The sequence below is a fragment of the Mytilus galloprovincialis genome, chromosome 2, assembly GCF_965363235.1.
Source record: "Mytilus galloprovincialis chromosome 2, xbMytGall1.hap1.1, whole genome shotgun sequence".
In the NCBI taxonomy this organism is placed as follows: domain Eukaryota; kingdom Metazoa; phylum Mollusca; class Bivalvia; order Mytilida; family Mytilidae; genus Mytilus; species Mytilus galloprovincialis.
This window is the reverse complement of record NC_134839.1, coordinates 91867474-91885214: the sequence shown is the minus strand read 5'-3', so window position 1 is coordinate 91885214 and position 17741 is coordinate 91867474. Positions and strand designations below refer to the sequence as shown.

At 32.2% G+C, this 17741-nt stretch overlaps 1 protein-coding gene across 7 annotated transcripts in view; it reads left to right on the top strand.

Annotated features, from left to right (window-relative positions):
• The window catches only part of LOC143064862 (histone deacetylase 4-like), a 131418-nt gene that overhangs the window by 75082 nt on the left and 38595 nt on the right, over window positions 1-17741 (top strand). For 6 of the 7 annotated variants that reach the window (XM_076238019.1, XM_076238017.1, XM_076238022.1 and 3 more), the window contains 5 exons: window positions 943-1071; window positions 2577-2674; window positions 10830-10946; window positions 11837-11954; window positions 12664-12838. In XM_076238019.1, the coding sequence (XP_076094134.1) occupies window positions 943-1071; window positions 2577-2674; window positions 10830-10946; window positions 11837-11954; window positions 12664-12838 (637 nt within the window). The remainder of the gene's footprint in view (window positions 1-942; window positions 1072-2576; window positions 2675-10829; window positions 10947-11836; window positions 11955-12663; window positions 12839-17741) is intronic. The other variant, XM_076238023.1, reaches the window with a different exon arrangement.

Below are 17741 nucleotides of genomic sequence, written 5' to 3'. Positions count from 1 at the left end.
GTCCCGAAATTGTTTTCTGTTCTCTAACTTTAGTTTGCCATAATGGAATGTTATGAAACTTATACACAATGCTTAATACCACCAAACATAAATCAAAGTCAAATTTGAGTGACCTCATTCTTGAGTTAACCCATTACTGTTTCTTGTACTCAAACACATTGGCAATCTCTTAATGGCAACATACTGGCACAAATGTCATTTAGTTTCAAAGAAAAAAAACATCAATAGGTTTGAATTTATAAGTAAATTGACCTTTTGAATGTTCACAAGCATGGGCATCTGAGTCCCATGGACACATACCTTTATTTAAATTTTAATTCTGTTATTTGATATTTCATTTTATGTATATATTAAAGCCTTTCCTTATATCTTTTAAATAAGATCTAAGAAAGTTTTACAACCTGTAATTTGAAAACAAACTTGATTACTTCTACTTTATAAAGTATTTTTGGAAAAAGCATGACATAAGATATTTAGCAACTGTCGGAGAATGAATGAGTTCTAAATGTGTTTGTTTATATTTTCATCAATCTTATTAAGGAAACATTGGGGATGTTTTTGTTTTTGTTTCCTTTTCCTTGTTTAGTTATTTTTGTTCACATTTTATGATTTATTTGATTTATAAGTCGGTATTGCATCTAAAAATAGTAGATACTCATCATTAAACCTGTCCTCTTGCTTTGTTTATTTCATGCAGAACTCTGATGTGGAAAAACTAAGGATAAAAAAGATTTCAAATAAATTAATTAATTTTCTTTTTGAAAGAAAGTGATGCTTTATAAAGAAAAACTAGGAGGATTAATTTTCATGGTAATACAAGTTTTAAAAATACAACAGTAGGCTTTCACAACCATTTAAGATTTCACTCCTTTGCATTTATAATTGCTTTAGCTGCCATGTTTTGTTTAGAATTGGCTTGTGATCACTTGTTGTTGTTTTCAGCCTCTGAACCAAACCTTAAGGTGCGGTCGGCCTTGAAGCAGAAATTGGAGAGTCAAAGGAGAATAACACACAGTCCAATTCTCCGACGCAAAGATAAAGCGAACTTCCTCAAACGCAAACCACTTTCGAGTAAGTATATAACAAGGAAATGATGCTAAGTCCTTGTAAGCTACAGGAAGTAAAAGTAGCTAATTGCTTCTTAGAAAACTGAATCAGATATTCTATAATACAGAGCCAGATCACAAGAAAGTTATCATATGTTCTTATAAATTATTACGATACATTTATGATTTATAAAATCTGATAGCTTTTACTATTTTACTAACAATGCAGTCTCAAAGCACATAGGAATTAGGAAGTAGGAATATCTTTTCATTTCCTTGTAGAATTAAACACTACAGAAGGTATATATTGATGAAATACAAGAGTAAAGTAAAATCTAAATTATCAGCGTACAAGATCACAAAGTAAATTTCACTGCCAGGACATAATAGTAACTATGTTTGGATGTTGTTTGGTTTGTGGTCTTTTGCCTGGAACAGTTTGCATGGTTTGTGAACAACAAATGTTCTCAAGACATATAGTCTTAGTCAATAGAATGTTTTGTTGCATTATAGTATGGTTTTTCAATGATGTGTGTGGCATGACCTAACAAAAACTAACAAAGAGGCCGTTTTTGGGGTATATCATAGAAAAAGAGATAAGTAGGTACAGATTTTTTACCAAAACTGTTATCAATATTTGATCCAAATGTCCATTTATTCAAGGACTAAGTAAGCCATTTAGTAAATCTAGGAGAACGTAATTATTCGTGGAGGTACTATTAAGTAGTGAGGCCTTTGAACCAAGCAATTTGCAGAAATCTAAAAGTTGAATCTATTGCTATTATGATTATGAAGTGAGGGTAGAATTTTATTTCACAAGATCTCTTCTGTTTAACAACCTCTTCAAAAGATATGATAATGATATAGTATACAACCCTTACTCCAAAATTATTATTCACAGCGTTTATTTAATTATCTATTTGCTGGAGAAATTTATATTGGATGAAGCTTTTGCCTTATGTTAAATAAGCTTGAATATTCCTCTAAACAACGTTTTCTAAGAGTAGAATCAGGAAGATATCCTTCAAAACATGAATAAGTGGAATCATGATCAGATGTTGAAAGTTACAGTATAGAACCCCAATATACCCTCACTTTTGAGTAAGATGTAGGTTGGTTTTTTTTTGGAGAGGAGGAGGGGGGTACCACAACTTCAGTTCATGTATAGCATTCATGTCACCTGAATAGAATATTTATTTCTTGTTGGACTATCTTTCTCAAATTAAAATTGACTTCTGACTAAATAGAAAATAAAAAGATCAATAAAAAAAAGAAGCGAAAGATCACTGGAAGATGTTTTTAAAAAAGTTGTTGATCATAAGTCATATCAAATGAGTATTATCAATTTCCTACTGTTTAAAATCTATCTATAATGATGATTGGACATGAGATATTATGTCTTTGCTGAGAAGGTTTCATTTATCTGGGAATGTACAAAGTTGTCTGTTAAAATCTTATAATAGATTCATCAAAACATATTTCTCATTATGCTCCAAATATCATATAATGTTATTTCTTTATTTCTTACAGTTGATTGCAGTAGTAATTCTGACTCTGGACCAAATTCTCCCCCAGCAGGACCCCATGCTCTCCCCAATGGTAGCCTGGCATCACTTCATTCAAAAGAGGTAAGGAGTACAGATTGTAAACTCTCCCAAATTGTAACTTAGCATCACTTCATTCAAAGAGGTAAGAAATACTGGGTGTATGCTCTCCACAATGGTACACATCAATATGACAATCAGCTATGTATCACTACATTTAAAGGAAGAAGGAAATACAGGCTTCTTATTCTCCTCAATGGTAGCCATACCACTTCATTCAAAAAAGATAAAAAATTCTCTCCAAATGAACCTTATATTCTCCCTAATTATAGCCTTGCTTGACCACTTAGATAATACATGCCTCATTATAAAAATAAGGAGATGTGGTTTGATTACCAGAAGACAACTATCCACCAAAGTTAAAATGATTTTGATGTAAGCAATCATAGGCTACAATAAGACCTTCAACAATGGTGCAAAAATGCATGCTCTCACCAATGCATGGTAGCCATGCATCACTTCGTGCAAAAAAGTAGGAAATTATTTTTGTCTTCTGAATATACATGCAAGATTAAAACCTCATAACTGCATTCAATACTTGACAATAATATGAAAATTCACAGGAGATGAGCATATGATTTTCAGTCATTACAAGAAATGTTAACATGAAATTTTGTCCTTGAGTGAAAGTTGCAATCCATAGAACTAAGCACTTAAACACAAGCGGTGTTACTGTAGTACATGAAGTAATACAGTAACTGTTTGGGTTAAGTTTATCACTGTTTTCTTATGTTTGTTGATGTTTTAGTGCCTATTTTCTTAAAATCTGTGACATTGACCTACTTAAAACAAGCAAGATTAAACCAGTAAAGATCATTAGAATCAAGATATCATGATAACATCATAATTAGAATTGAGTTTCGTTATCAGGTGTGACGTTATTACATTTCTACTGGAATGATATAATATGATTTAATTTGACATTCTCATTTAGCTTTTTTAGCTTTTTGATTATGAGTTCAAGTTCAATTTTTTTTTTACTAACATTTGAAATATTATTCAGATGCCATCTTGAAACCACCTTAGAAGAATGTGGCAGAGTTTCAAGGTTCCCTGTTTTAAACCACATGTTTTCTAAATTGACACGACAATAGACATAAGAAGATGTGGTATGAGTGCCAATTAGACAACTCTTCATCCAAGTCACAATTTGTAAAAGTCAATCAATATAGGTCAAAGTACGTTCTTCAACATAGAGCCTTGGCTCACACCAAACAGCAAGCTATAAAGGGCCCCAAAAATGACAAGTGTAAAACCATTCAAACAGGAAAATCAACAGTCTAATCTATATAAAAAAACAAGAAATATTTAAGAACCTAAACAACTAGCGACAATCACTGAACATCAGGTTCCTTACTTAGGATGGGTACAAACAAATGCAGAGGGTTTAAACATTATAATAGGTAGCAACCCTTACCCTTATCTGAAACAATTGTGTAACATCACAACACAGAAAGACACACCATAAAATATCAATTAAAAGGGATTAACTCAATCGAAAGACATATTAACACAAACAAGTGAACATACACTGAACAAATAAATTTGATCTATGACACAATGTAAATACAAAATCAATAAAATTACAAGACTTTTTACACTTGGGTGGGGCTGAGTATCATGGCAAGCCCAAGCCCCTGGCCCCTCTAATATCAAAATTGATAAATAGTTGAAAACAGTTAATATTCCTCTCCACAGTAGCTGTAAGTAAATCTGTTTTTTGTCAGGTATCTAAACTTGCAAACAGGTGAAATAAAAGCTACCTATTGAAGATATTACAATATTAAAAAGATACTTTAAGAACAGGAATTCTGCTGATAAAATTCCTAGCATATTAGTTTGGAATTGATACCTATTCTTGATATATGTCTCAGTATTAATGATAGTTATTTTTGGCTCTCTGATCTTGAAATAGATCTTTGTTTACCACATCAAATAAGCTACACCTTAAACAAACCTTTAGTTTCAACACATACAACTGAAAAGTAACATATTGCATTTACTTTCCACTGATGCAGACTTTTACTAATTGAAGATCTAGATAATTTAAAATTAATTTATATTTTGTTTTTTCTTCTCCAAAATCTGTCAAAAGAATTATGTACATCTGCTTAAATCTATTATTATCTATTTTTATCTTCAAATATTTTTTTGACATTGTATAACAATTTATTTCAATAGACATGATCTATTTTAGACACTTGTTTCTGAAAATATCATCGACCTTGCTAAGTTAATTGATTATCAATATAGAAAAAAATCTTTTAGATAAGTGTCCAACATAGCACAAATTCTTAAGTGTTGAATATTAATTGAAATTTGAAAAAAATTACCTAAACCTGTCGAAAAGTATAAAGCATATTGGTTACTAATCAGATCAAAGTTGTAGGTTAATAGTATTCTTAAAATTGTTTAAGACATTTGTTTTTGTTTATAAACATGTAGTGACAGACTGGACAGTTGACTGACCTCAATTATTGATTAGTTAAACAGTTTGTAGTAAACTCTCTTAGACACATGTCCATGAGGTGAAAATATAGAACAGAACAAAACAAAACGGTTTGATTTTCTTTATTCTAAAGTGATGCCTGTAAGTGGTAATTTATGAAATACTACTACTAATGGCATGACAGCATTTTCATAAATAATATATAATCAATTTGGAAAAGGCTTCTTCATTTTTCTAGGTGTCAAAATCTGATGTTTTATTTCTTATTATCCATAAGAGGTCCTTCCACGTATGTTAATCTTTAGAAATTAAATAAAATAAAACATTTACAGTGATTACATGACTGATATTTTTGATAATAACTTGAAATTCTATAGTGTATTTTATTAATGTGTTAAAAGTAACCTATATTGAGCCTCTGTAAGTGAAGGTGATTACATACAACTTAGAACATCCTTCTTTAAACCCTTGATTAGAAGAAGGATTCTTACTGAAAATAGATCTTTAATATGATTATAAGCTAAGAGAAATGGATGGATCAATGTAGAAATAGTCTGCTTACATCTAAATCAGGAAATATTGTTTCAGATTTTTATTTTTATTTCTAATCTTGTTGTCAACTTTGTTTTTGAAGTTTTAAATAGAGAACAGTATATTGATTTACAAGGTTGCTATAATATTAACGGATCTAAATTTAGACCAAAGACAATGGATTTTTTTCAATAATAAAATGTTATAAAGGTCATTGTCATTCTGCACAGTGTTGTTAGGTGAACCTGTCTTCATGAAATTTTAAAACATAATTCTTGACACAAGACCATGGTTGGTATGATATAGTTTGACTATTTGACCCTTCACATTTCTGATCAAGCTGATTATTTTCAACAGGTTTTTTGTAGCAATTCATACCATGATAAAGTATAAAGGAGTTCAGAAGGGGCAACTCAAACTTTTGGAAGTTATTATTTTCTTGCCTGGGATAAGTTGACCTCATTTTCATGGTCCAATGACTTCAAGAAAACTTATTTTTTGTGATGTGAATTTTACGCTTATTATAAGTGATATGATAACTATAGTTGGTATATTTGATCCTTCCACGATTTACATGTTTGACAGACAGGGTTCATCAGACCTAACCCTCACATTCCATGGATCAGTGATTAAGATTAAAGTTACACGAGTCTCTTTTTCAGATACTGTACGCAGTAGGTCAATGATATTTGGTGTATGGAATGAATGTATAGTGTACATGTCTGTATAACTGACCTTATTTTCATGGTACAAAAGTCAGTGTATTGTTTTTCATGGTTAAAAACTGTTTCTCAGATACTATAAGGAAAAGGACCACTATATTTGGTGTATAGAACGATTGTAAGGTGTACATTCGTCTGTCTTACAGGGTTTATTTGACAATAAGGTCCGAGACCACAATTATTTCGTAGTGCTTTCTCTTAGAACATAAATGAAAATTTTTAAAATGCCACCTGCGCTTTCTCAATGAAATTTTTACAGTGTGTTGTACTACTTTTGGGACAAATTATATCAAAATTATAGAAAACTTCATCGGTTCTAACTCAAAATATGGACAATTTTATGTTTAGGGCGTCTTGAAATCTTTTGACAGCTTCCAAAGTGCTAATTTTTAACCTTTTTCAGCTGGACCAAATCACTACTTTCCTTTAAAATTCTGGACCCAAATTTTTTTACAGTGTAATTTCACCCCCCCCCCCCCCCTACTTGCAATTTGAGGCATTAAACATGGAGAAATAAATTTGAAAGGGGTATAAAAATTAATGGCAAGTAACCAACCCACTGTCAACACTAGGGACTATATTCGTGGACAACGAAAATCAAGGGACGACAATTGTGGTCTCAGACATAATAACTCCATTTACATGAATTGTTGATAATGTTATTTTTATACTTGATGCATAACCTTTTTGTCACGTAAAAAAGACATCAACCATGATTAGTATAATAAATAGGATAGACATTTCAACCTGTGCATTCTTGTTGCCACCTAAAATTAGCAGATTTTCATTTTCTACTCACTGAAATGTTATGGAATTCAAACTATAATATGTTGATGAACTCTTTAACGTCAACATTCTTCAATTCACGTCTTCAGAAAAAAAATGAGAAGTTTTTATAAGCACTTATTTCTAAGTTCATCAATATATAATAAGGTTATTTTTACATAGTTTGTTATTCAAGTGTAAAAGTAGGTAATTCCCATTACAATTTAGTGTTAGTTCACAAAAGTAATGCTGTTTTGAAAAATTAATGAATTGAAAAGAACTCAAGGTTATACTTTGTATCAGGAGAATATCCTGGCTATTCTTGGATGACATTAACAATAATGTTCATATAAAAGTATCAACTACATCAGATTTTTAAAAGATTAAGATAGAGCAAATTCAAATCCATAGCAATGAATATTTAGCAAAATACAAATATCAGCAAACATCATCCTGGATTGTTGTCTTATTGACAATCACATCACACCTTCATATTTTTATAAGTTCATATATACATGTATATATTTGCACTGGAATTTGTCAGTTGTATTGGAATGGTAAAATGATATGTATTATTATTATACTAGTTACATATATTGTTAACAAAGGTATGTTAGGGCTATTGATAGAAAACCTTTGAACTACAGATAAAAGAAAAATTTGCCAAGGTTTAAAATAGTTATGTAAGACATGGTTTATATGATCAATAGTTTCTGATGTCAGGATCAATAATCTCACATGAAACTGTGTTATTATATGGTATGGACTGAACATCAGAGGAGCCTTTAATAAAAATATATGTTACTCTCTGTCAAAATAAATTAGTGAAAATGAAATGATGAAGATTTTGTATGATTGTATGAAGCATAGATGCATACATATATGAAGGAATTAACTTTAATAAGCCAAATGATAAACAGATTAAATTTAGGTATTTGTGCAAAGGCAATACTAACATCGTTCTTATGTTGATGTTACTTACATTATCATCAGTTAATGCTATGTTTGTACTGGTTGTAATTATCATCAGTTAATGCTATGTTTGTACTGGTTGTAACTAACCTCATTTTTGGCAATTTACTAGACAATGTTAAAAATATTTCTGATCCCAGGAGGATTGCCAAACATCATGTTCTTAAATGATTTAAGTTTATAATATGATAGATAAATTATCAAATAAATATATACTTCAAAAAAGATGTAGATTACACGCAAATAGCCATTGGAATGCTTCTCTGATAGATGCTTGAGAAGGAGTTTTGGACATTATTAGAAATTTATCTAAGTTAAGTCCATCTCTGAAGACAAAACTGGTTCCCATTCAACATCTCAGTAAAGATATAAGCTGTGACCAAAACAATTTTAAATTAAGAATCTTTTGAAGATGACATCAAAGTTATGTCCTTTGATATTGTGGGAATTTCCCAGTTTTTAAATTAAAATTGATTATTTCTGTTTTCTGAAGCAAATACTTTAAACAGAAAACTAATAAACAATATTAAACCTCATCAAAGATGCTTCCAGCCAATTATACAAACAGAAAGTACATAACCTGTTTATATATATTTTTGCTATACTGCATAGATAGGCAGAATATTCTACAATGCCCATACAAAATTTCAATGCAGAAAGAAACCCCATTAAAAAGATATGTCTTGCTTTAAACTATTAATTAGGGAATATTGACATATATTCCCCATAAAAAGCCTTATTCCTGTTCACTTGACTTAACACACTCTATTCCTGTTCACTTGACTTAACACACTCTCTTCCTGTTCACTTAACTTAACAAGCTCTATTCCTGTTCACTTGGCTTAACAAGCTCTATTCCTATTCACTTGGCTTAACAAGCTCTATTCCTGTTTACTTGACTCAACACACTCTATTCCTGTTCACTTGGCTTAACAAGCTCTATTCCTGTTTACTTGACTCAAAAAGCTCTATTCCTGTTTACTTAACTTAACAGGCTCTATTCCTGTTTACTTGACTTGACAAGCTTTACTTGACTTAACAAGCACTAATTCTGTTTATTTGACCAAACAAGCTCTAATTCTGTTTTGTTGACTTGATAAGCTCTATACCTGTTTATTTGACTTAATACTCTCTATACTGGTTTACTTGACTTACTTAATTAGCCTTATACCTGTTAACTCATCTTTCATATAAATAAGTAAACTAATTAAACTGATTAAACCCATTAGTCCATGTCAGTTACAGTTCTTTAACCAGCTGCATTGATATGCTCATGCAACTCTAATGTAAATTTTTATAAAAGTTGTTGAAACAAATTTAAAATAGTGAAGGAGTTTACAAGTATTTGATGGAAACGTAACACGATTAATATGAAGATTGACTCTTATTAAAGTGCAGATTTAATGTATAAAGCTTTGGAACATGTGGCTAATGATTATCAATTTTAAATTTATCAACAGATCTTTGAACTTTGAGAAGAATTCTATTAAAACTATCTTTCAGCACTGACGTAAGAGTTTGCATTTTTTCTCACCAAAGATAAGGTTTTAAAATCAAAATACAAATATCTCCCCTTTAAACAGCCAGACTATAGTTTTGTTGTATTTTATATAATTTCACATCTAGTTCGATTAAAGAATAATTTTTATCCTGAAATTTAAGAAAAAAATGTTATGTACGTACTGAAATAGATGGCTAATGATTAATATGTCTGTCTCTCCTGTAAGATAATAAATTGAAAGGAACCACATTTTAACACTCAATAAATTTCTGATATAGATTGCTGTCCTTTAATGGTAAACGTAATTACTTATTGTTAGATTTTAGAAAGGTGTGTACAGTAATATCAGTAGTGAAGACAAAAACCCAATGTACTAAAAACAAAAGAAAAGAGAATCAGTGTAACCAATATGATGAAGAAAATTAAGTAAATCAATATTTAATTACATTTGTTACTATATATAAATTGAGGAGATTGTGTGGATGGTACATTGAATTTTTATGAGAATAACGTGACAATGTTATTGATTCTATAAAGATCAAATGATAAGATGAAAACAATACTACCCGATCAGCTTCAATTTATCACTAAAACATTTCTATTTTTAAAATTTGTGGAGGTAATTGGTCGTGAAGGAAGAATTATCGATGATCGCTGCAGGAGGTCAAAGTCGTGACAATTCTTTCTGCTAATTAGTCATCTCCTGCTGAGACCGTTTTCCCTTTTTATGGAATTTTTCCTAAAGTTGTTTCACAAATTGTTATAGTTACAACAGGGGCGATAAAATTAATTAAAAGCTTTTAATGTATGTTGCTGAAAGCAATCCACAAATTTTGTAACTAATGCAATAGTCAGGATGTGAACAGGGAGGGTCTTGAATATTTTGCAACTAACACAAAATTCATGGTGTGAACAGGGTAATTTGTAACTAATGCAATACTCAGGGTGTGAACCGGGAGGGTCTTGACCTACCACATATTTTGTAACTAATGCAATACTCAGGGTGTTTACAGGGAGGCTCTTGACTTATCAGATGCATAAATCAAGCAGTGGCTATCTATCATAAAGTCCAACTTTGCATTTTACAATTTGACATAGCATTATAAATTATCATTGGAATGATTGAAAGTGGCTTTCTTCATGTGTCCAGTCCTTAAAGCTTAGTATGAATATGTAGACTTGGAGGTACTGAGGTAATGATCAAAAATGTAATACAGTATATATTTTTTTCTGTTTCAGGACTCTCATAGTTACCAGATGGCATCATTATATAGATCTGTTGGTTACCATGGTAATGATCTCCACCTGTCACCATCCTTGCCAAACATTTCATTAGGTCGTCCACCATCATCATCAGTAAGTTACCATGGATACTGAAAATGCAATTGAAAGTGACTAGGGGGAAAATATATTTAACATGGCAGTTGTTAGACATCTCAAATCTTTGTTTTAACCTTTAATAAGGTCTTTTTGGCATGTACACCATTCATAGGTTTAAAAAAAAACAAGAATGATAGTTTATCCAGATTTGTCAATGTCCATCAAACTAACATAGTGTTATTAAGTAGTTCAAACAATTTCATTGCATATCATTTGGCAATGCCTTTAATTGATGCTTATGAACTAAAAAAAAGTGAATTTGTACATTCAGTGGTAACATTTTGAAATTAGTATTATTTAACACACCATCTTGAATATACTTGGGGAAATGATTTGCAAAATTGCAAATAAATAGATTATTTAAAAAAGGACCACACATTTTGAAAGAATTTGTACAAAATGTTTCAAGTTAGCCTTTGTTTCCTAAACAATATTTTTTTTTTTGGGGGGGGGGGGGACAATCAACCCTTCATAGTTTAACAGAACAAATAGGTCTGCATAAGACAGCAACTTTTGATAACTCTAAAGTAAGGATGACATTATTTCTCTGAAATTGTTTAATTTTTATAAAAATCTAATATAGTTATTACATTTATATCATCTGTTTAGGAAGTTCAAAATGTTTCAAAAAGGGACTGAAATTGATTAATATCATACAGTTTCTATATGCTTTACCTTACATGCAGTAGTATTGAATTGAATATTATCGATCATGTTTTAATAGTACAATGCTGCACATACAAACTATTTAAATTACTAATGAGACAATTGCAGTTGATTTTATCATGTGTTGATTACACCTTTATTGTGTTATTATGTCATCCATTGTACAATACTATAGTATTTGGTTTTTGTTTTCTTTTAAGGGTACAAATAACTCATCACCACCACATTCAGAAAGTGAACTACGGGCATTAGAAGCAGGCAGGATGAACATGCCCCACCCCCACCAAGCAGGCGTACCATACTATCCTTCTGTACCAGGTAAAAAAAAAAATCTATTGATAGTGGATATTGGTTAGAATAGTAGAAGTTGTTTAATTATATCACCACTCGTAGAGAGGAAGGCTATACCTCGTGATTGCCTGTCTTTTTTTCACCTGTCTGTCTGTAGCATTTCTGTCCCATTTTTCTAAGCAACGAATAGCTTCTTGATACATATGGAACCAGCCTTATCTAGTTATTCAATCACACATTTTGAATTCCTATCATATCATACTTCTTGTTGACCAATAAGTGGTCTTTAAAATATCAGACACATTTAAAATTTGTGTTACAGTAAGTAAGTTATTTTTATTGAAATAAAGTCCAGACATTGCACTTTCATCAAATGAACATATACATACATGTGTTTACACAATTGAACACAATAATGTTACATGCTTTCAGTAATTACATTGATATATGCATCAGCATTTATTTGGATTATGTCATACCATGTGGCATATATTAGTTCCTTCAATGTTTTACTTCCTGTTGGCTAAAATACTTGTATCTGTAAATTTCATTCATGTACATGTCACATTTTTGCAATAACTCTTGAGTGGAGGTATAGAAGGTGAACACTGATTATTTAACTTTTCAACATGGTAGAAATTTGGGATATTCAGATGAAAATGTCCCCATCCTAAACATGCATTTATTATTTGCCTATGTAATTCCCACTCATCATTGTATTATTTATTATATTTAGGTATGGAAGGTGAATTACCACCACATCATCCAGCATACATATCTACACAAATGAAATTAATGGAAGAATCCAGGAGTCAAGGAAAATTAATGTCACATGTTAGTCCCTACAACAACATGCCCCCAGCAAACACAGCAAGTCCATCAACAGCAGAAACCCACCCATCAAGAATTAGGTATTTATTATGTAGAACTGTACTGTCAAAGCTATTTATATCTGAATAACATAGTGTCATTCTCTGGAACAAGCTTAGACAAGTCAAGTGTCAAAACCAAACCTTTCTCAGTGAAAGGTTAGTGTGGAGTTGTCCTGGACTTGTACAATCTTGTCATTGAGATGTTCAGCCTTATCTCCAATCAATTGACAGTCTCCAGCATATATTTGTCTTAGCATGGGAGAAAAAAAAATCCCTTGTTTCTATCTTCAGTTCTGATCCCTTTAGTTTTCAACTTTCTTCTGTCAGGAAATACTATTGGTAAAAGTACATACATGTATAAATAATGTTAATTTAGAAAACTTCTGAATTGAATTGTAATAGGCATCAGTTTGAGTTGCCATCTGTTTTCCTGAGCAAATGTTTTTGTATATCAACAAATGGTGTGGTGATTTTACAGCTTGTAATGCTACACAGGTAAAATAGCTACGGACGTTTCACGGCCGTGGTAATAAACGTCCGTAAAACATCCGTAATACGGATTGTATTACGGATGAAACGGTTACGTCCGTAAAACGTCTGTAAAAATACATCCGTTAAACGTACGTGTAAAAACTGACGTAAAACGGATTGTCCGTTTCACGGACGTATCGTAAACATACGTATTACGGACGTTTCTACAACATCCGTATTACGGCTGTATCATATTCAAAGATGTAAAAGTACCATGCATGATATACGCATGACTGCTTATACATGTATAAAGTAAAATTCTTAACTTGCTTTCAACATTCTGCATGCCAGACATACATATGTATAGTGAATCTCTGCTTCAAGGCTATAACTTTAAATATTTGCATAATATGAGTACATACATGACATACATGTACTAATATAATTTTTTATTATTAAAATAATTAACTTTTGTTCATTATGAACATCCATTCGCAACTACCCTATATTTTAAGCCTAGAAATAGCGTACCAATTATCAATAAGCACTGTTAATGTCAGAATTTCTCTCCCATCAGCCCAAAGAGTCAATGAAAAATATGTAAAATGTAAAATAAAAAAAAATCCCTACCTATCCTATTTTTTCAAAGATGTAATAGCTGAATAGCATGAACACAGATATTATTTTATTTGACCTAATTACAAAAAAAAGAAATTGAAAAAAATCTTTCTATATTTTTTTCTAAAGGTTGTAATTACAATTAAGTTGAATTATAAATACAAAGAGTGCTTGGCAGTGGCAGATCCAAGGGGTCCGGGGTTGGAACCCCCCCCCCCCCCCCTTTTTTTTGGCTGATAAATGCATTTGAATTGGGACATATAGTTGGACCCCCCCCCCCCCCCCCCCCCCCCCTGTTTTTGAAATGACTGGATCTGCCCCTGCTGGGTGTCTTTCAAACAACCAACTAATCATGCTAATGATGGATGGTTAAATAATTGCCATAAAAGCAGTTAAAACAATATAAAACATCTAACATTTAACCTTATTTGCAATGCTTGAGCAAAAATGACTGTAGTCTATGTATATATTGTACAAGGCTGAATTAAAATTACCTCATACCAGGTTTCACCAATGGCAATAGATCTGACTGTTGTCTAATATACTTGATTGTTGATCATTCTGATTATCTGTCCAAGTACAAAACTATGCTAACAAGAAATTGCACATGAGCATATAGAAAGTACCTGAAAAGTTTCAGATTGTTTAATGTCTGAAGTAGTTTCCACTGTTCAATGAGGATCATAAGATGCAGGGGGAAGGAAACACTCTTATCATGTTTTAATCACAACAACCAATGCAATAGTCACATGGTGTTCCTTCGTCCCTTATACATTTTGTACCCGCCCTTTAATATATTAAAGCCCTTAGAATGTATATGTTAAAGCAAGGACGTATAACTAATATACGTCCTTGGTTAAAGTAGTCTCAGAATCAATGTATGTAGAATAATGCCGGTATAAACATTAAAATGTTATCATACATTTATCCTCCTTTGGTGTGGAATAAGAGCAAATTACCTGCTAAGCTTCTATTTTATTGTGGGACTATGGGAAGAAAGGGGTACTATTTAAAGTATTTTTAGGCAAGACAGAAAATTAAAGTACAGGGCCTTTTGCTGTAGGTCTATTGTTAACGATGAAATTGGAAAGAGGATACCAATTACATTAATTTGTAACAAAAAATACAATCAAACGAGATAAGACAGAGAATAAAAGATAAAAATATCAATATTTAAAGTCCCTTTAAACTTACAGGCGCGTAGCTCCCTATACGCTAACGCGCAGTTGCGTGCACATCGATTCGGCATGCAAAAAAAAATGGCAAAATAAAAATTTATAGATTGAATGTTAAAGGAAACACCTATGTTGTCACTCTTTTAATTGATGAAATATCATTAAATAACGGCATTTGGTTTCAAAATAAAAGTGCATGTTATTGGGGATTATGACAAAATCGGACAGTAACTTGTATCTTTTAAAAGATTTGAATTTGTAATACTCAGTCTAAGACATGTAGTTTATGGAGCACATTTTACAGTGTACGGTTCATCAGTTTGGAATGAGATGTACCAATCGGCATTAGAATTATCAGAACCCTTCGATATCGTTAAAAATATGCCGAGGCGATGTGGTCGACAGACTACCAGAGCCAATCACCCTGCAAACACGCCAAAACAGTATTGGAAAGTCTCATTATTTTTTGCGTATGTTGAAAACAAATGTACGATCAACAATGAACGACGACAGTTACTAGCATTACTGCATATTCATCGGCATTTCAGTGTGACTATTGACAATTAAAGTAGTAGAGAAGTTTGTTTCTGCCTAGACCCGAAGAGCAGATTTTGGACAATTTTGAGTAAATTCTGTATCACAAATGTGTGTTGTTTATGTATTACTCTATTCAGAAGATTTATTAATAGATTTACATTAAGAAATTTTTTATAAGTCCTATCTACATATAGCTCCTCTAAAACCGGAAAAGAAAACATTTTTCTGTATAAAAGGGTCCCAAAAAATTTTCGTCTCGCTCCGCTCGGCGGTCCTTCCTTGCACATTGTTTCTTTCTAGCTACGCCCCTGACTTACCATTAAACATAAACTGACTGATCCAGTGAAAAAACTATGTTAATTAAGTTTTGTTTATTCCACATTGAACTTTTGATGTCGTCCACAAGATCTTGTGAGCTTAACGTTGAATATAGGAGGAGAATTATAAAACAAAATATATTGTCAAGTCCAAAATTTAGCCATTTCAAGGATCTATCAGGCTGATAATGTAGCTGTAGCACTGGCTATTATTAGAATCTTAATTGTATCGAGTAAATCAAGGAGACAGTAGGAAAACTTATAAGATGTTTCCTAATAATCATGATTACAAAAGAGCTTGACACGAATTTTTAACTGAAGGTCTGTCCGATTGGTAAAATTTTGATTGCACTTAAATGAATACATAAGTGACCCCCCCCTTCCTCCCCCGCCCATAATAAGTGTCCAAGACTTTAATTCTTCTCTGATTTAAGCTAGGATGTGTATAGTAAGTAAGTCAGTAATTTTTATTGGTTTGAAATCCAAAATCATAGGATTGATACCAAGACAATACACATTGGTTATACACAAACATCATGACAAACATACAGACATATATATCATACCAAATTCATAAAGATTGTACTATATATATATACACAGCCATGTATCACCATCATTGCTGGTGATCCGATGGATAAATCTGTTGTAGAGTTGTCACTGACTTAGACGTTCTTATACATATAATAATTTCTGTGACTGTATCTTGCATTAATTTGCACTGAACAATAACATCTCCATGGCTTATATATCATGTAATGTAGTACGACGCTAGATTAAAACTGACGAGGAAAGGTAACACACGGCCACCGAAAACTTTATTCATTGTGAGGCCCAGGTGGTCGTGTGGTCTAGCGGGCGGGACGGCTACAAAAGGGGGGGGGGGGGGGGGTAGGGGGGTTCTAACTATGTCCCCCTGCAAATACATTGATCGTCCCAAAAAGGGGGGTCTAACCCCCCTGGATCCGCCACTGATGTATGATAATGTCATGTAGGCCTATGTCTCCGATTCATTTCTTCATAGTTTTATCTTTTATATAAAGCGGCCGTGACTGCTTTGTAGACAAATCAGAGGCCTATTTTAAAATACTCAGTGTAACACTTCTGAACTTTTTTGTATTTATTTTCAATACTTAAATCCCCATTCTTGATTCCAGACCGGGTTCCGGACTAACTCTCAATCATATACGTAAATGATCGTAAAGTGAGGGTGGTAAAGGGTTATTTTCGTGCAACGTTTTCGGCCTTTTCATTTTACGTGTTTTCGTGATTTGGTGTTTTATTTCTCGTTTTCTCGTGTTTGGTTCGATGTGCGTGCTTCGTATTTTACCTTCTTTATTTTCCGTGTTTCGTGTCGGTGCTCTTAATTTCTCGTTCTGTTGCATTGTTCCGCATTTGATTAAAAAGTGAATTGGAAGAAACTCAAAGTCAGTGAGTTATAGTACCTTTTGAAACTTGTGTAATATAATAGAAATTGATGTATATTTTTACCATTCTACTTTCTATTGTATATGTATGCTATACATGTAATAAAGTCCATCATAATAATATTTTTTCAAATCAGATGCAAGTAGCATACGCTAAAAGGTGACCACAAGTTCTTGATGTCCACTAACAATGTCTACATGATCTCCAAGAACGGCTGTGTAATAACTTCTGGTACTATTTTTCTTAATATTTACGATTTTATTTCTCGTGCTTCGTTTTTCCCGATTTTTATTTTTCGTGCGACGTTTTTGCGATTTTTGTTTCACGTGTTTCCGTGTTCCGTACCCCCCTTTACCACCCTCTAAAGTGTATTCTCGAAAGCTTGACAAATGGAAT